This window comes from Schistocerca piceifrons, chromosome 8 (assembly GCF_021461385.2).
Source record: "Schistocerca piceifrons isolate TAMUIC-IGC-003096 chromosome 8, iqSchPice1.1, whole genome shotgun sequence".
Lineage (NCBI taxonomy): Eukaryota > Metazoa > Arthropoda > Insecta > Orthoptera > Acrididae > Schistocerca > Schistocerca piceifrons.
In genome coordinates, this window is record NC_060145.1 from 127,632,333 (window position 1) to 127,652,515 (window position 20,183).

At 39.5% G+C, this 20,183-nt stretch overlaps 1 protein-coding gene across 1 annotated transcript in view; it reads right to left on the reverse strand.

The window, feature by feature from the left end:
- The window catches only part of LOC124711973 (serine protease gd-like), a 175,581-nt gene that overhangs the window by 28,370 nt on the left and 127,028 nt on the right, over positions 1-20,183 (reverse strand). Inside the window, exons 5-6 of the mRNA XM_047242256.1 lie at positions 19,514-19,629; positions 16,517-16,681 (exon numbers count right to left, since the gene is read on the reverse strand). Of these exons, the coding sequence (XP_047098212.1) occupies positions 16,517-16,681; positions 19,514-19,629 (281 nt within the window). The remainder of the gene's footprint in view (positions 1-16,516; positions 16,682-19,513; positions 19,630-20,183) is intronic.

Consider the following 20,183-nt stretch of genomic DNA (forward strand, 5'->3'; position numbering starts at 1 on the left):
AATGTGCAAGGGCACTGAGGAGCTCCCACTCTGTAAATGGGGCGTTATAAGGTTCTATGTGGCATGTAGTGAACGCGAAGACTTTCCCTTCCTGCCGCCGTTTTAGAGTGGGAAAGGCTGGGAGGTAATTTTCTGAAGCAGAGGCTCGAGCATAGTGCTCAGAAAAGTGCTCGGAAATTGCAATTGCATCGGTAGATAACATGCCATTTATGTTAACACCAGGAGCACCAGTTGGGGATGGTACCCGAAAACATGTTTGATCCTTGCCAGACTTGGGAAAGTGATGTTTGGCACTCAATGGTCAAGATGTATCTCTCCCAACACACCTGCTTCCATTGTTTGATAAGCTGGCGAATGTGGGCACGGATCTGTTTAATGGCTATGAGTTGCTCCAGGGAAGGGTGCTGCTGATGTCACTGTAGAGCTTGCCGATGCTGCTTAATTGCTTCAGTGACTTCCAGCAATCACCAAAGGACTGCCTTTCACCGGGGGTGCCCTAAAGACAGAGAGATCATGTTTTCTGCTGCAGAAAGGATTGTTGTAGTCACCTGCTCAACCATTACATCGATGTTCCTGTTTGAGGGAGATTCAGTGGTGACAGCAGAGCTGAAAGTTTCCCAGTCCATCTTGTTTCAAGCCCATTTGGGCACGTGTCCATGGGCCTGATGCTGTGGCACTGACAGGAAGATGGGGAAGTGGTCAGTACCACACAGGTTGTCATGTGCTCTCCAGTGGATAGATGGGGGAAGTCCTGGGTTGCAAATTGATAAATCACTGGCCGAGTAACTACCATGAGCCACACCGAAATGTGTGGTGGCCCCAGTATTTAAGAGGCAGAGGTCGAACTGAGACAGTAAAGTCATCATCTCTACCTTGGTCAGTAAGCACAGTGCCACCCCACAAGGGGTCATGGGCATTAAAATCTCCTCTCAAAAGGAGGAAGGGTTTAGGGAGCTGATCAATCAGTGTAGCTAATACATTCAGGGGTTCTGCACCATCTGGAGTTAGATATACATTGCAGACAGTTATTTCCTGCGTCATCCATGTTCTGACAGCCACAGCTTTAAGAGGGGTTTGAAGGGGCACAGGTTCATTACATGCCGAGTTTAGGACATAAATGCAAACTCCATCTGACACTCGATCATAGTCACTATGGTTCCTGTAATATCCCCATAGTCATGCCAGGCAGGGGTCTGAATTGCCGGGAACCATGTTTCCTGGAGGGCGATGCAGAAAGCAGGTGCAAAGCTTAACAGTTGCTGTAGCTCAGCCAGGTGGTGGAAAAAAAATGAAGTAATTCCACTGGAAGATGACGTCACCGTGAGACTGGGAAGGCATAGAACATTCAATGAGGCAGTTTATGCCTCAGGGTCACCTGCTGCCACTGACTTATTGCCTGAGCAGTCTATATCCATTGTGTCTGACAGTCCGGCAAGATCTAGGTCCTCAGCAGATGCCGGAATCTCTACCTCATCTGCAGACAAAGAGCTTGTAGGTAGAGGTGGTGTGGGTGCCACTGCAATTCCCTTGATCTTGGCAATCTTCTTTTTGGATTTCTCTCGCTGCTCCTTGGGTTTCCCTGGCTGGTAGGACTTCACTGATCCAGTCCCCAGGACTAAGGATGAGTGTAAAGCCTTACAACCAGCTGCTTTTGAGCTCTTCAGCCACTGGCAGATGTCATCTTTCTCACTATCAGAAACCTGGGAAAGGAGTGACCCCAAGGGACCCCTTCCTAGCGAGAGGAACCGAAGAAGACTTATGCTTCTCCGGCTGAGAAGTGAGGACTGTTGTTCTCAATGGTGGGGGGGGGGGGGGGGGGGGACAGTGCTTCCAAGGTAGGTGGTGCAGGAGCAACAGGGAGGGAAGTGCCCCCACCATCAAGGGGGCAGGTGTAGTCTTCCAGCTCTGAGAGGTGACTGAGGTTGGCAGAGCTGATGGGGCTAGAACTGTTGTAGCAGTGGCGTAGCACGATGTCATACGTACAGGATGTAGGCGTTCAATCGACCAGCAGCAAGAGATGATGTGCAACACTTCATCGCATGTCATCTGCCCTGATGCCACCCACTCTGACCAGGGGCCCTCCCCGCGGGTGCCACCCAGCTGCAGCAAAGGCTACCTGACAGGATGGCCTTTGCTGGGAGTCCCAACGCCCCAGAGTGAGGGGCGTCTACTTCTCACATATGTGGGGAGTTAACGGCGCAGGCTTCAGCAAAGCGATCTCTGTGTGGTCAGGGGGCTACAGCCAACAGGGTACACCAGAACAGACTGGCTACCATGCTGAATATCAGGTGCAACCAAGCAAACAAGTCCATTATCATTGCCAGTGTAGAAAAAATACTGCACAGTTGATGGAAAAATGCACACCCAGGAGGGTGACCTTACCCAACAGTTGGAGAATGAGCAGAAGTGCAGATTCACGTTGACAAATGCTGCAAGAGCTCTCAGCGCACGATGGACACGATGCACCATGTACGACACACTTCCCAAATTGGCTCGCTCTTTGGGAAAATTTTGAAAAATTGAGGTCAAACCCTACAGGGGACCATCACATAATGGCTGAAATGTGTGAGACTCCTTTTAGGCGCCTCTTACGACAGGGAGGAATACCTCGGGCCTATTCTAATCCTTGGACCTGCAGGGGGTACTGTGGATAAGAACCCCCACCTTACGAAGTGCAAACAATGTCCTAGCACCTGGACTGTTGAGCAGCTCATGAAGTCTGCTATATCCAACTTATTTTTTCTTCTAGCTCAGGCAATTAACTAAACTTGCTGTAGCCGACTGCAGAATGTACTTTACACTATGTTCTTTTGGTAAATCACTTGTTTTCTATCCTGCAAGCTCCCAAGAGGGTCTGGCATGTGTTTAAAGAAAGTTCTTTATAGCAGTGTTAGTATGTTTTTGAGAAATAAAGGTAACTTCTGTTCATTTTTAGTAAAGTTGAACTAGATTGAGTTTGGATTGTTGTTGTTGTTGTTGCTGTTGTTGTGGCCTTCAGTCAAAAAGACTGGTTTGATGCAGCTTTCCAAGCTATGCTGTCCTGTGCAGACCTCTTCATCTCCAAACAACTACTGCAACCTATATCCTTTTGAATCTGCTTAGTGTATTCATCTCTTTGTCTCCCTCTACAATTTTTACCCCCCAAGGTTCCCTCTAGTGCTAAATTTGTGATCCTTTGATGACTCAGAATGTGTCCTACCAACTGATCCCTTCTTTTATTCAGGTTGTGCCACAAATTTCTCCTCTCTCTAATTCTATTCAGTACCTCCTCATTGGTTACATGATCTACCCATCTAACCTTCAGCATTCTTCTGTAGCACCACATTTCGAAAGCTTCTATTCTCTTCTTGTCCAAACTATTTATCGTCCATGTTTCACTTCCATACATGGCTACACTCCATACAAATACTTTCAGAAACGACTTCCTAATACTTAAATCTATACTCGATGTTAACAAATTTCTCTTCTTCAGAAATGCTTTCCTTGCCATTGCCAGTCTACATTTTATATCCTCTCTACTTTGACCATCATCAGTTATTTTGCTCCCCAAATAGCAAAACTCCTATACTTACTCTTTTCATAATCTAATTCCCTCAGCATCACCCGATTTAATTCGACTACATTCCATTATCCTCGTTTTGCTTTTGTTGATGTTCATCTTATACCCTCCTTTCAAGACACTATCCATTCCGTTCAACTGCTCTTCCAAGTCCTTTGCTGTCTCTGACAAAATTACAATGTCATCGGCGAACCTCAAAGTTTTTATTTCTTCTCCATGGATTTTAATACCTACTCCAATTTTTTCTTTTGTTTCCTTTACTGCTTGTTCAATATACAGTCTGAATGACATCGCTGATAGGCTACAATCCTATCTCACTCTCTTCTTAACTACTGCTTCCCTTTCATGGCCCTTGATTCTTATAACTGCCATCTGGTTTCTGTACAAATTGTAAATAGCCTTTCACTCCCTTTATTTCACCCTTGCCACTTCTAGAATTTGAAAGAGAGAATTCCAGTTGACATTGAAAAAAATCTTTCTTTAAGTCTAAAATGCTATAAATGGAGGTTTATCTTTACTTAACCTATCTTCTATGAGAAGTCTTAGGGTCAGTATTGCCTTGCGTGTTCCTAAGTTTCTCCAGAATCCAAACTGATCTTCCCTGAGGTTGGTTTCTACCAGTTTTTCTGTTCTTCTGTAAAGGAGTTGTGTTAGTGTTTTGCAACCGCATCTTATTAAACTGATAATTTGGTGATTTTCACACCTATCAGCACCTACTTTCTTTGGAATTGGAATTACTATATTCTTCTTGAAGTCTGTGGGTATTTCACCTGTCTCATACATCTTGTTCACCAGGTGGAATACTTTTGTCATGGCTGGTTCTCCCTAGGCTATCACTAACTCTAACAGAATGTTGTCTACTCCCAGGATCTTATTTCAACTTCAGTCTTTCAGTGCTTTGTCAGATTTTTCACACAGTATCATATTTCCCTTCTCATCTTCATCAACGTTCTTTTCCATTTCCATAATATTGCCCTCAAGTACAGCTCCCTTTGTAGATTCTCTATATACTCCTTCCACCTTTCTACTTTCCCTTCTTTGCTTAGAACTGATTTTCCACTTGAGCTCTTAATATTTGTACAGGCGGTTCTCTTTTCTCTAAAGGTCCCTTTAATTTTCTTATATGTAGCATTAGTCTTACCCCTAGTGATATATCCCTCTACATCCTTACATTTGTCCTCTAGCAATTCCTGCTTTTGCACTTCCAGTAGATCTCATTATTTACACATTTGTATTCCCTTTCATCTGCCTTGTTTATTGCATTTTTATGTTTTCTCCTTTTATCAATCAAATTCAATCTCTCTTCTGTTAGACATGGCTTTCTGCAAGCCCTCATCTTTTTACTTACTTGATCCTCTGCTGCCTTCACTATTTCATCTCTCAAAGCTACCCATTCTTCTTCTACTGTATTCCTTTCCGCTGTTCTTGTCAGTCATTCCCTAATACTCCCTCTGAAACTCTCTACAACCTCTGGTTCTTTCAGTTTATCCAGGCCTCATCTCCTTAAATTCCTGCCTTTTTGCAGTTTCTTCAGTTAAAATTTGCAGTTTATAACCAATAAATTGCTGTCAGAGTCCACATCTGGTCCTGGAAATGTCTCTGAATTTAAAACCTGATTCCGAAATCTCTGTCTTACCATTATATAATCAATTTGAAACCTTTTGGAGTCTCCAAGCCATTTCACATGTACAACCTCTTCTTTCATGATTCTTAAAGTGTTAGCTATGATTAAATTATGCTCTGTGCAAAATTCTACCCAATGGTTTCCTCTTTCATTTTATTTCCCCAGTCCATATTCTCCTACTACTTTTCCTTTTCTTCCTTTTCCTACTATTGAATTCCAGTCCCCCATGACTATTAAATTTGTGTCTCCCTTAATTATCTGAATAATTTCTTTTATCTCATCATATTCCTCAATCTCCTCCTCAACTGTGGAGCTAGTTGGCATATAAACTTGTATTACTGTGATGGGTGTGGGCTTCATGTCTATCTTGGCTACAATAATGTGTTCACTGCGCTGTTCATAGTAGCTTACCCAGGTTCCTATCTGTTATTCATTATTAAACCTACTCCTGCTTTACCAATATTTGATTTTGTATTTGTAACCCTGTATTCACCTGACCAAAAGTCCTGTTCCTCCTGTCACCCAACTTCACTAATTCCCACTACATTTAGCTTCAACCTATCCATTTCTCTTTTTAAATTTCCTAACCTACCTGCCTGATTGAGGGATCTGACATTCCACACCCAGATCTGTAGAACACCAGTTTTGTTTCTCCCTATAATGACATCTTCCTGAGTAGACCCTGCCTGGAGATCCAAATGGAGGCCTATCTTACCTCTGGAACATTTTATCCAAATCACCATCAATATCTGACCATACAGTAGAGCTGCATGCCCTCGGGAAAAATTATGCCTGTAGTTTCCCCTTGCTTTCACCCATTTGCTGTACCAGCATAGCAATACTGCTTTGTTTGATGTTACAAGGTCAGATCAGTCAATCATCCAGACTGTTGCCTCTGCAACTACTTGAAAGGCTGCTGCTGCTGTTTAGGAATCACATGACTGTCTGGCCTCACAACAGATACCCCTCCATTGTGGTTGCACCTCTGGTGCAATCTGCATCGCTGAGGCACGCAAGCCTCCCCGTCTATGGTAAGGTCCATGGTTCATGAAATAAGCTGTAATATACTCAATTTTTTTTTCCATTCAGCACTGCAGTTGCACACAGCAGTGCATAAATAGAATCTATAAATCAAGGTACTGTCCCTGATAGACTCAAATATCCAACTGTTAAGCCACAGCTGAGGTTTCTAATGACTGGTCAATTTGATTGCTAACAAGTGTTTCTAAACTCCTAGAGAAACTTATGTTCAAGAGAATCATGGACCATCTTAATAAACATAACACACTTAATAAACATCAGTTTGGATTCAAACTGGGTATTTCACTGAACACACCATTTTCTTTTTTGTCAGCCAACTTTTTCAAATCATAAACAGTAAAACATCACCAGTTGTGATCTTTAGTATTCTGTCTAAAGCATTTGACTGTGTAGATCACAAAACTCTACTTGTGAAGGCTGAGCACTATGGCTTATATGGTAAAGTATGGGTGTGCCTTGAACCATATCTAGATGACAGAAGTCAGAAGGTAGTATTGAGTAAGTATGCAATGGCACCTGATTGCCCTTACTGGGGCACGTTGAAATGTGGAGTACCACAGGGCTCACATCTTTGACCCTTACTTGTCTTAACCTTTATCAATGATTTGCCATGGTATATGACACAAAAATGCCAACTAGCTCTGCAGATGAAGAAATTGATGAAATGTATGATGAGATAAAAGAAATTATTCAGGTAGTGAAGGGAGACAAAAATGTAATAGTCATGGGTGACTGGAATTCGAGAGTAGGAAAAGGGGGAGAAGCAAACATAGTGGGTGAATATGGATTGGGGGAGAGAAATGAAAGAGGAAGCCGTCTGGTAGAATTTTGCTCAGAGCGTAGCTTAATCATAGCAAACACTTGGTTCAAGAATCATAAAAGAAGGTTGTATACATGGAAGAATCCTGGAGATACTAGAAGGTATCAGATAGATTATATAATGGTAAGACAGAGATTTAGGAACCAGATTTTAAATTGTAAGACATTTCCAGGGGCAGATGTGGACTCTGACCACAATCTATTGGTTATGAACTGTAGATTAAAACTAAAGAAACTGCAAAAAAGTGGGAATTTAAGGAGAAGGGACCTGGATAAACTGACTAAACCAGAGGTTGTACAGAGTTTCAGGGAGAGCATAAGGGAACAATTGACAGGAATGGGGGAAGGAAATACAGTAGAAGAAGAATGGGTAGCTCTGAGGGATGAAGTAGTGAAGGCAGCAGACGATCAAGTAGGTAAAAAGACGAGGGCTAATAGAAATCCTTGGGTAACAGAAGAAATATTGAATTTAATTGATGAAAGGAGAAAATATAAAAACGCAGTAAATGAAGCAGGCAAAAGGGAATACAAATGTCTCAAAAATGAGATCGACAGGAAGTGCAAAATGGCTAAGCAGTGATGGCTAGAGGACAAATGTAAGGATGTAGAGGCTTATCTCACTAGGGGTAAGCTAGATACTGCCTACAGGAAAATTAAAGACACCTTTGGAGAAAAGAGAGCCACTTGTATGAATATCAAGAGCTCAGATGGAAACCCAGTTCTAAGCAAAGAAGGGAAAGCAGAAAGGTGGAAGGAGTATATAGAGGGTCTATACAAGGGCAATGTACTTGAGGACAATACTATAGAAATGGAAGAGGATGTAGATGAAGATGAAATGGGAGATATGATACTGCGTGAAGAGTTTGACAGAGCACTGAAAGACCTGAGTCGAAACAAGGTCCCGGGAGTAGACAACATTCCATTAGAACTACTGACAGTCTTGGGAGAGCCAGTCCTGACAAAACTCTACCATCTGGTGAGCAAGATGTATGAGACAGGCGAAATACCCTCAGACTTCAAGAAGAATATAATAATTCCAATCCCAAAGAAAGCAGGTGTTGACAGATGTGAAAATTACCGAACTATCAGTTTAATAAGTCACAGCTGCAAAATACTAACGCGAATTCTTTACAGACGAATGGAAAATCTGGTAGAAGCCGACCTCAGGGAAGATCAGTTTGGATTCCGTAGAAATATTGGAACACGTGAAGCAATACTGACCCTACAACTTATCTTAGAAAATAGAGTAAGGAAAGGCAAACCTACATTTCTAGCATTTGTGGGCTTGGAGAAAGCTTTTGACAATGCTGACTGGAATACTCTCTTTCAAATTCTAAAGGTGGCAGGGGTAATATACAAGGAGCGAAAGGCTATTTAGAATTTGTACAGAAACCAGATGGCAGTTATAAGAGTCGAGGGGCATGAAAGGGAAGCAGCGGTTGGGAAGGGAGTGGGACAGGGTTGTAGCCTCTCCACGAAGTTATTCAATCTGTATATTGAGCAAGCAGTAAAGGAAACAAAAGAAAAATTCGGAGTAGGTATTAAAGTCCATCGAGAAGAAATAAAACGTTGAGGTTTGCCGATGACATTGTAATTCTGTCAGAGACAGCAAAGGACTTGGAAGAGCAGTTGAACGGAATGGACAGTGTCTTGAAAGGAGGATATAAGAAGAACATCAACAAAAGCAAATCAAGGATAATAGAATGTAGTCGAATTAAGTCGGGTGATGCTGATGGAATTAGATTAGGAAATGAGACACTTAAAGAAGTAAAGGAGTTTTGCTATTTGGGGAGCAAAATAAGTGATGATGGTCGAAGTAGAGAGGATATAAAATGTAGACTGGCAATGGCAAGTGTTTCTGAAGAAGAGAAATTTGTTAACATCAAGTATAGATTTAAGTTTCAGGAAGTCATTTCTGAAAGTATTTGTATGGAGTGTAGCGATGTATGGAAGTGAAACATGGACGATAAATAGTTTGGACGAGAAGAGAATAGAAGCTTTCGAAATGTGGTGCTACGCAAGAATGCTGAAGATTAGATGGGTAGATCACATAACTAATGAGGAGGTACTGAATAGAATTGGGGAGAAGAGGAGTTTGTGGCACAACTTGACTAGAAGAAAGGACCGGTTGGTAGGACATGTTCTCAGGCATCAAGGGATCACAAATTTAGCATTGGAGGGCAGCATGGAGGGTAAAAATCGTAGAGGGAGACCAAGAGATGAATACACTGAGCAGATTCAGAAGGATGTAGGTTGCAGTAAGTACTGGGAGATGATGAAGCTTGCACAGGACAGAGTAGCATGGAGAGCTGCATCAAACCAGTCTCAGGACTGAAGACAACAACAACAACAACAACAAAACAACATGACACAAAAAATACACTTTGCCCTATTTGCAATTGACACAATCATTATGACAGACAAAGTACCACCCTGCAGTCTAAAGAACAGTGTGAGCACTGTATTCAAAGAAGTTCTAGATTGGTTCAGTTCAAATATTCTGCCCCACAATGTTAACAACTCAATTCATTGAGTTTCAAACAGGGGGAAAAAACCTGGAAAATACTGAAATAAATTGTGTGACAAAGAAGTATTGAGAGTCACGTCTTCCAGATTCCTGGGATTACACATTAAGACCACTCTAAACTGGTCACTTCACGTCATTGTGCTATGTAAAAGACTGCAGTATTTTCCATTCAGTCAATTTCATCAGTCTGTGGCTTGGAAACAATCAAAGCTGCATACTTTTGATGTTTCCACTCACTTATGATGTATGATGTCATGTTCTGGGGAAACCAGTCATGAGCAAATAAAGTCTTTATTACACAGAAGAGTGTCTTCATAATTATGGGTAGAGTACACCCTTGAAGCTTAGCAGAAATTTATCCAAACAACTGGAGATCAACACCATGCCAAGCCGTTTCTTTTTTCACTAATTTACTTTGTGAACAATTATACAATTTACAGAACAAACAATGAGTATTGTGATCATGATACAAGTAGTAAACATGATCTTCACAAGAACATAAAGAAAACTTGGCATGGTATGAAATGTGTGCAATACACAAGCATAAAAGTATACATAAACTTCCAATTCATGTTAAATCAGTCACTGGGGGTTAAGACAAAAAAATCCACCTTTCATGGTAACTTCCAACCCCAAGGGCAAGATGTTACCCTGAAACTGTCCAGTCCTTCGCCCTCTATTTACAGGGTCATTGGCAGAGCAAGGGTTGCCACTGCTGATGATTCTTTTCAGTCAAAATTTAAGCAGTAGTTGGGTTTGAATCTGGACTCAGGAAGTTTCAGCTACTACCTTAAGACTCTAGCTCTAGACCAAAGGGTCACCTATCTGATCAAGCAGCTGGAACTTGACACGAAGGCTGTCATGTGATTGTAAGCTGCTCTGAATGTCTGGCCTAGAGGACTACTGAGAGAGAGTTACCATGGATTCCAAAGGTACCTCTAGTGCTATCCTCGCCTGTGGATCTTGTCACCTTAACAGGAAGTGTCGGATGTATCACCACTCATCGACTTGACAGTGAGTGGTGTGTCAATGGTACGGTCAAGCACCCTGTACAGAGGAGACAGGTACTCTGAACAACTGAAGGTATTACACCCATCCCTCTAATCATCAAGCTTGTGGTGCCAACTTCAACTGAAACATAAACTGAGTCAACAACACATGCTTCACTTTTTGGGAAGTCTGCTGTGTCCCATTTCAGAGGGAGGCAAATACACAAGAGTTGGCAGTTCAAGCATATGGTGAACAGTGGTACCCCTGAGGCAAATTGCAGCAAGGGATGGAAAGGATCAGCTTGTTCATTCTGCATGTATGCCTTGAGGCCACTTTCTTGTAGAAGAAGATTTTCTTGCAGGCTATGGGGGAACAGGCTGCCATCAGCTAAGATTGTGGTGCACATTGGAAAAAATTATGCCTGTCGTCTGGGCTCTTACATCATGTCTAAATCATACCAGTGACCAGCCGAGAAAGTTGAAAAGACGAGCCTTGTTCATGGAATGTCAATGAATTTCGCAATCTGCACTACTATCCTCAGAACTGATTGTAGCCCTCTGATTCTGAGTCAAGTGGGTGGCTGAATGTTTGACAAGTTCACCGCAACTTCCTGCACTTGTCCCATAGAGTTAAGAACTGTAGGGTCTACCTAAACAGCTTCAAGACACACTGTAAATCACAGGCTGCTGCATAGGTAGCTGACCTGTGTGGAAGTGTACAGAAGGTTCTTTTTAGATTATTTGACTCTGTCCAATCTAAATAATGATAACTGAAGGAGAATCGAAAGTATTTGTGGAACATTCCGAAAAATGCTACTGCTGAAGCATTCACAACATAATTCCAGACTTTGATGCAATCCTACAAAGCATTGAAACCCATAGAAAACTCGGTACAGGATGCTACCTAAATCCCCAAACTGACAGCAGTGAGACTTTAGGGATAAACATACATCTATACTCCAAAAGCCATCTCATTGTGTGTGACAGAGGGTACTTTGTGGGCCAATGTCATTGTCTCCTTGCTGTCCCCGTTGCACAGGAAGAATGATTATTGGTAAGCCTCTGTGTGAGCTCAGAGCTCTCAAATTTTACCTTCATGTTATTCTTATCTACGTAGGAGGATCATATTGGTTGAATTTCCTAGGCATGAATGGTCTCTGAATTTTAACAGTAATCAGCACCTTGACATGTAACACCTCTCTCGTGTAACTTAGTAAACAAACCTGTTATGAAATGCAATGCTCTTCTTTTATCTTTTCTGTTTTCTCTATCAGTCCAATCTGGTACTAGTTCTGGGGTGACAAGCAATGTTCAAAAATTGTTTCACAAGCTGCAGTGTGATTGTGGATTAAAACAGTGATCCAGCAAGTGTAGAAGAAATTTCTTTTAATTTAGTCAATGATCACAAAACGTTTGGTCCTTAAAGTACCAGTTTTGGCCAGCAATGACCAGTAGCCAAAACTATTGACATTATCAGATATAATCTGCTAATCTGTAATAAGATTAGCACTGCAGAAAGTACAGAACTGATTGAATTTTTAGAGTTTGTTTTAGTTAGCAATTTTTTCACCTTCAATGGCAAAATATATTAGGAAAAAGATGGTCTTGAGATGAGAAACAGTCTGGCTGGCATCTTAGCACATGTTTTGCAAATGATTTTGAATAATTTTTTGTCAAATTTCCACAGCTAGAAAGAACAAATTATTTACTATGAACATTCCATCCATTATATTTTATTACTGTTAGAGGGTGACATCAATCAGGTTAACACATTTTTCCAAGCAACAAGCAGCATTCACCCAAAAATAATTTTTACTACAGAAGTAGAGAATTTCATTAACTATGTAGACCTTACTATTAAGGAAGATGACAAGAAACATAAATTTTCCTTAAAATAGAATGTAAACAGTCACAACCACAATAAAATTTCTTTTTATTATGTAAGGTTACCAGTTTAGATCTGCCTTAGACTATCTTTAGACACACACCATGCTGTAGACAGTGGCCGTGAACGGAGCAGGCACTACACCTCCACGAACCCTAATGAGTAGTGTAGTGTCTGCTTCATTTATAGTCACCATCTACATCATGGTGTGGTCTGAAGATGTTCTAAAACAAACCAAACTTGGTAAACTTTTATAGTAAAAGAAAAATTTATAGCCGCTGTAACTGTTTATACTCAATTTAAATAATAAATAAACTGCTGTACTCCAGAGATACATGTTCTAAAAAATTACATAAATTTCAGTTTTGCCGACCAGTGTGGCTGAGTGGTTCTAAGCGCTTCAGTCTGGAACTGCACCGGTGCTACGGTCGCAGGTTCAAATCCTGCCTTGGGCATGGATGTGTGTGACATCCTTAGGTTAGTTAGGTTTAAGTAGTTCTAAGTTCTATGGGACTGATGACCTCAGATGTTAAGTCCCATAGTGCTCAGAGCCATTTGAACCAATTTCAGTTTTCAGAAAACCCATATGCACAGATATTATCAATAATGCTGGCTAATGCCATCCTCCATGATATTAAAAGAGCACATAAAGCATATTGTAATAGCCAATATTATGCACCCATACAATAGGCTAAAGAAACAAAAAACAAATAGTACACACACACATTCTCAGTCAGTAAACTGTTCTAATAAAGAAAGAATGAAAACAATCACAATGCAATTTCAATTTCACAGCAATATTTCCCAGAAAATAGAGAAATGCTTGATTAAATCTAAAGTCAGATGCAGTTTTCAAGTTTACTACCCCTATAACTTCATGTAAAACATAATTTTAGAAGTGAAAATGGCAAATTTATCGACATTGGTGTATATAGGTTTGACGGTAACAACTGTGATAAGTATAATATCAGCCAAACTAGCCACTCTCTTAATGTAAAGTTTAAGGAGCATTGTATTTAATTTCCCATGTTTTGCTGCAGATCTGAAGATGGCCATTGCTGACCAAAACTGGTAACCTAAGGACCAAATGTTTTGATCATTTATACAAATAAAACAAATTTATTCTAAAAGTGGTCGAACAAAAGTTTTTTAGGCTATCACCTATGTGAGTGATGACACACTGTGTAGATTCTTTTACTGAGTCTCAGATTTGCATCTACTTTCCTTCACTTAGTTTTATGTGGTTTTTCCACATCAGATAACTCTGTATGGATACTCCCAGATATTTAATGAATTGCACTGCTTCTAGTGACTATTCCACAATTTATAAGCTTATAACAACAGATGTTTCAACTTATTTATGCATAATACATTACATTTGTTTATACTGAAGGTTACCTGCCAATCCCTGCACAAAGCACCAATCCCCAGCAGGTTTCACTGTATTTCAGTACATTTCTCTGTACACAACAAAATCATGCAAACAGCCTGCTGACATTACTTTACATTGAAGGGACATACTAATGCAAAATGGATGTGGTATATCCACAGCAGTAGAAAAGAAGTTCAAATTCTGTGAGACAGACACTGAAGCTGCATGTAATTTTATTTGAGCAAGAGCGATTATCAAGTGTTGGCTACTTGGGTCCTCCTATTGACCACCAGACACCCCCAAATGTGACCAAAAAGTTAAGAGAAAATTTCAGCTCAGTAATATGTAAGATTTTCCCAAACCGTACTGCCATTACTGGAGTAGATTTAGTCATAAAAATTGATTGGCATAAACAAACTTTTGCAAGTGATCACTGTGACAAAAAATCCTGAGAAACAATACTAAATGCCTCCATCCTCTGAAAAATATTTAGAACAGAAAAATATTTAGAACAAAAAGTTCAGAAGCCCACTCATGATTAAAATATATTAGGTTCAATGGCAATAAATAGAACTGACCACTGACTATTTACACATTAAAAACTGGTACCAGTGATCACAGGGCACTTGCAGCAACAATGATTACCGACGTATGAAGGAAAACTAAAACAGGCAGACATACTTACATTTTCATTAAACTGGATAACAGGTAATAGTTTCATATTTCACAGATAAACTAGAAAGATTTAGCTCTGGTCAATGAATGTAGATGAAATGTGACTCTAGTTTCGAACAATATTTGACCAAGTACTGGAAAAATGTAAAATGAAGCACAGGGGTATAAATGGAGAGATTCTAAATGAAATGTGTTTCTGTTCACATGTAAAAGCTGTCAGCAGCACCAAAGTTAAGTGTCCAGATACTCATAGGTGACATAAGAACTGAAACTGAAGGTAGAAAAACAAGCCAAAAGGCTGACCTCTGCTTTCAAATGTTGCTTTATCAAGGTGAATCCTGGGGTATTGCCTCAGTTTAATTCTTGAACTACTGCAAAGATGAGTGGCGCATATGTTAGTCTCTTTGCCATTGAAAAACACCTGAAATCCCAAAATTAAACAAATCTCCAGGACCCAATGGAATCCCTGTCAGATTTTATGTTGAAAATAAAAAAAACCTGCTGTACCCAGTATTAGAATATTATAACATATTCTGAGTTTAACGTAATGATTTATCTTGAATGGAATGATTTTCATGACAACCAGAATGGATACTGAAAACATCAGTCATGAAAAACACAATTTGGGCTTCATACATTTATGCATTTTGAATCCTATGAATCTAGGCAATAAGACAGATTTCATTTCTTCTGAATAGCATTTGCCTCAGTATCACACCACCACTTACTAATGAAAATTTGATCATACATGGTATCCAAGGGTGTTTGTGATTGAACTGAGGGTTTATTGATAGCTGTAATGCAGCATATAATTTAGAAAGGAAAGTCACTGGCAGATGTACAAGTAACTTCAGATGTGACCCAGAGAAATATATTACTTTTCTCTCTGTATATGAACTTGCAAACAATATTACTAGTGACCTTACATTTTTTTGCAGTTGTCTGTAAAGAAGTACAGTCTGAAAAAGTTGCACAAGTATTCATCAGATCTTGGTAATAATTTGTGGATATGTAACTTGCTGTAAATGTCCAGAAATATAAAACTGTGCAACATCAAGGAACACAAAAATTTAGTATCCTGTGACAACTTATCAATGCGTCATCTTACACAAATATCTGGGTGCAACAATTTGATAGGGATATGAAATGGAATGATCATGTAGGTAATGCAGTTGGCAGACATCAGGTCATTGTTAGGATAGTGGGAAAATGAATCTACAAAGGAGATTGCTTACCAAACAGTCATGTAGTCCATATTTGAATATTTCTGAAGTGTTCCAGATCCATGGCAAAAGACTGACAGGGGATATTAAACATAAACCAAGAAGGGTGGCACAAATGGTCAAACATTTGTTTGACCCATTGTAGAGAGTGACAGAAATGACGGTAAACTCAAACTGTCAGACACTTTAAGATCAGAATTTACAGAATCAATGTTAAGTGCAGAATCCATGAATACACTACAATTGCCTACATATCAATATAGTAGGTATCATAAATGAAATTACAGCATGTACAGAGGCAATTTAAACTGTCATTCTTACCAGACTCTATATGCAAAAAGAACAGGGAGAAATTAATACGTAGTACAATGGAAAGTACCTTTGCCAATGCACTTCAGAAAGGTTTTCAGAGTAGAAATGTGGATACTTCTTTACTTTAGTTTTTTTCAATTCAGTTCTGGCTTCATAGCTTCAATGTCAGTTTTTCATTTGGATTTGTTAGGTCTTCTTCTCTATTATCTCTTAGAAGCTGACCATCCCTCTAACTATGTAATGAATTAAATGGACCAATAAATAGATGAATGAATGAAATGAATGAATAACTGAACCTTTAACAGTGTTAGCCACTACATACTTCAGACAGGAAATAACACAAAGAAAAAAATTATGAATTATTTAAATGTTACATGTTATGAGGGAACAGATGTTTCTGTGTCAATAATGTATTTTGAACAACTCAGCTGCCAGGAATGCTAAGAGTTGCAGAAACATAGCAAAAATAAATCTGTAAAGAAATGCTTACCACTCCAACTTGACCAACTACACTGCTTAGTGATGAATCTCGATTCCACAGGCAAATGGGAACAACGTACCGGGTGTATTCAACAGGATCTCTCAGTATTATTATGGCAATGTCAGCATTTAAGGTGTTACTCTTGTACTCTGGATGGATATATATTTTTGATGGCTATGTAATGAAAAAGACAAAAACAAAGTCAGAAAAGATTTTATTACATAGCAAAAATGCACAAGTCAGAAAATATTAGTTTTGATAACAATACTGGCAGAAAAAATTTGCAGTGGAATTTAGAGCTTAAGTAACTAGGGGAAAGCAAGTGAAATCCACTTTATAAGTTCTTATTTAATGCTTGTTGTCACCATCACTTTATTGTGTTCAGCACAAAGAAGAAAAAACAAAAGCTACTTAGTTTTATTTTTACTTCTTTTGAATTCCAAATGATGCCTATATGCAACATGAGGACTCTGTAATAATCCGCTAAGCAATCTCAACATAATCAATTCAACTTCAAAGTGGCAGCATTAGCTGTGTTTTAGCAAACATTCTTCCCATTTGTGGTATTTTCAATAAAACATTTTGGAATGTCACCTACAAAATTATCACATTGTGTTTCCTGATTTTGGTGATATCTAATTGCTCTTCTTCTTATGTGGCTGTAGGTTTCGGATAATTGGGGGAGTAAGTCTGATGGTGAGGAACTGTCATCATATGCTGGTACTGGATGGCTATAATTAAAAAGTAGGTACTCACAGAGGTCCACTGTGGGCTGTAATTATTGTATCGCAAAAAACTTGGTAGATATGCTAATGCATTAATGCAGAACTGATTAACACTGGGAAAAATTAGTTCCAATTTTGCATACAAGGTGCAAATATGGTACTGCGAATGCAAGAAAGGCATATAGAAATGTTCCGTTTGTGATGAATTAGGAATGGAATGTGAGCAGAAAATGTCAAACAAGTGAGAAAGGCATAATGTTGACTTTATTATTAACCACTTCATAAACCATTTGTTCAATATGAGCACTGGAGATATTGAAGAGATGCTGCATCCATAAAATGATGTGATCAACAGTTGCTTGCTGCAGTTCCAGTGGAATCTGAGCAACATGTTCCTGTACACTGGCCTTTAGGTCATGTAGAGACCAAACAAATCCCTGGTAAGCGTTCTTTTACATGCCCCCCCCCCCCCCCCCTCCCAGAAGCAAATGACACACGAATTCAGGTCAGATGATCTTGCGGGCCATACCTCTGGAAAACCTCTGAGATAACTCGTTTGTAGAAGGTTGCATTGAGCAGATCTTTCACTGGGTGAGTGACATGAGGTGGTGTCCCATCTTGCATGGAAACAGTGTTCTCTTCCAAGGCAGCAACCACATGCTATACAAGGAGATCTTGATAACAGACAGACATTGCAGTACACCTGACAGGCCCTCTGGATATACTCTCTTCAAAGAAGAATGGGCCAACAATAAAAGTGCTTGTAAATCCACACCACACTGTCACATTGGGTGAGTGGATTGGCTCTTCATATGCAACATGCTTTTTAACAGTACCATGAATTCAGCAGTTCTTTGTATTCACTGCATCCTGTAATGTAAAATGTGCCACGTCACTCCATAGGATATTACCCAGCCAAGTGTCATCAATTTCAGTCCATACTAAAAACCAAAGAAAAAAATCAGAATGTTGCTGTGGATGAAGAGATTTCAGTTGCTGTGCATCTGGATCTTGTACAGGTACCACAAAGCAAAATCTATTGTCAACTGTGGGATGGAGAACTCTTGTGCCTAATGGCCAAAATTGGAACTAATTTTTTCCTTATAAATCAGTTCTGTATTAATGTATTAGCATATCTACCAGGTTCCACTGCCACACAATAATTACAACCCACACTGCACTTTTCATTATAACCACCCTGTAGTGTGTCTGTGGACTTTTGGAGCTTGACAATACATCTTGTTATACAGTTAAAAACTGCAGTCACCGCAGTTGTTCCCTCCAAAACTTTGAGCTGCTTTAGGTTCCATCAAGTAATCATTTCAGAACTTTCAAATAATGATTTTATAAATTTAGTCTTATTTTCTCAGACAAAATGCAGACTGATAGGAAGTGATTCATGTGTCACTGAAGAAGTAAATAGCTGTTGGTATCATTTACATAGTTGGGAAAAGTTGTCAGGCTTTTCAGTTTGTTTTAGCAACTAATGCTAGCACCAGTGGAAATCTGAGTGTAGGTTTCTATCTCATAGACATAAATCATCATTTCTTTGCCATATTTCTATTGTGAAGAAATCCAACACATCGACCGTATTCTAGTATTTCATTTGAATGATATGCACAGTTCAACATACATCTAAGATTTAACAATGTTTGGACAGGGTACTTTTAAAACTTTAATTACTGTCATGCTTGGCAGAAAATTAATATCATAGTGAGTATTATTTATCAAATCTCAATATATAAGAAATGATATAAAATATTACATATAGCTCATTGTATTACATAAGAATTGCATATAAGCACATTGTTAGTTTAAACAAGATGGACAAAACACTGAACAGACTGTTTGGTTCATTTAATGTTTAAGAAAAGGAAACAGTCTCTTCAAATATGCCGAGATGGCCACAGACCATGCACTGACTGGTTCCTTCTATACATGAAGTTATTGCTTTAATGGATGATAGTTTGTTTACCATGATCCTCATTCCACACATCATGTCACACTGATTTTGTTCATTCTCCCCCAAATTTTGAAGAAGGGATGACAGTTACAGACACCAAAGAAAACAGATTCTGTTTAATGTGTACCACTTACCAGATTTCATCTGATGCTTAACTCTTTAAGGTCTCTTTATTACTAACGAATGAAACAAACCTACTTCATATAAGTTCAGTAAGCTGTTAAAAATATGGAATATTGCCAACATGAGAAGCTGTTCTTTGGACGAAGGTTGCAGTGGACAAAGTTCTTCATGTATATAAAGTACACTGACACTTACCTCTCTCACCTGGCTGTAACGCTCTGCAAAGCGCCGCACCTCGTACTTTCCCAGGTAGACAACAAGATCCTGTGGTGTGAGTGCTGGATTTTCACGGTACTTGATGCAATGCCCAGCTGCACACACATACAGGCATGGTCTCAAACATGGTATCCTACTAGCTTGTGGTGGTAGACAATGACTAAAGCTTTTGAACTTAATTGCAATTAACTTGGGAGCTTAGTGGCAAGAGCTTGGTATTATTGAACTTTTACTTCCCTTGTTTATATTGTATTATTTGCCAGCTTGAGAAAATTGTGAGTGTTACTCATATCTTGTAAATGCAGTTAAAAATAATACAAACTATGAATTACAATTACCACAAACTAAATGGTAATACATTTGTCTTGGTCATGTCCTGAAATGAGAAATATCTTATCCTTCCCACAGTGGTACTCCACAGCCCACCAAAGCAATGCAATATGCTTGTCCATCCCTATACCACTCTTGTTCCCAACCCCTTGCCTCATGGCTGTCCATGCAATAGACATAAATGAAAGATCTATTTATTTATTTATTTATCTGTCCCATACATCCTTCCACCACCACCTACTCCATTCCAGTTGTAGGCATCTGCTATCCCATGTGAACCGCAAAACCAGTAATATGACCTACAAGCTAAGCTGCAACC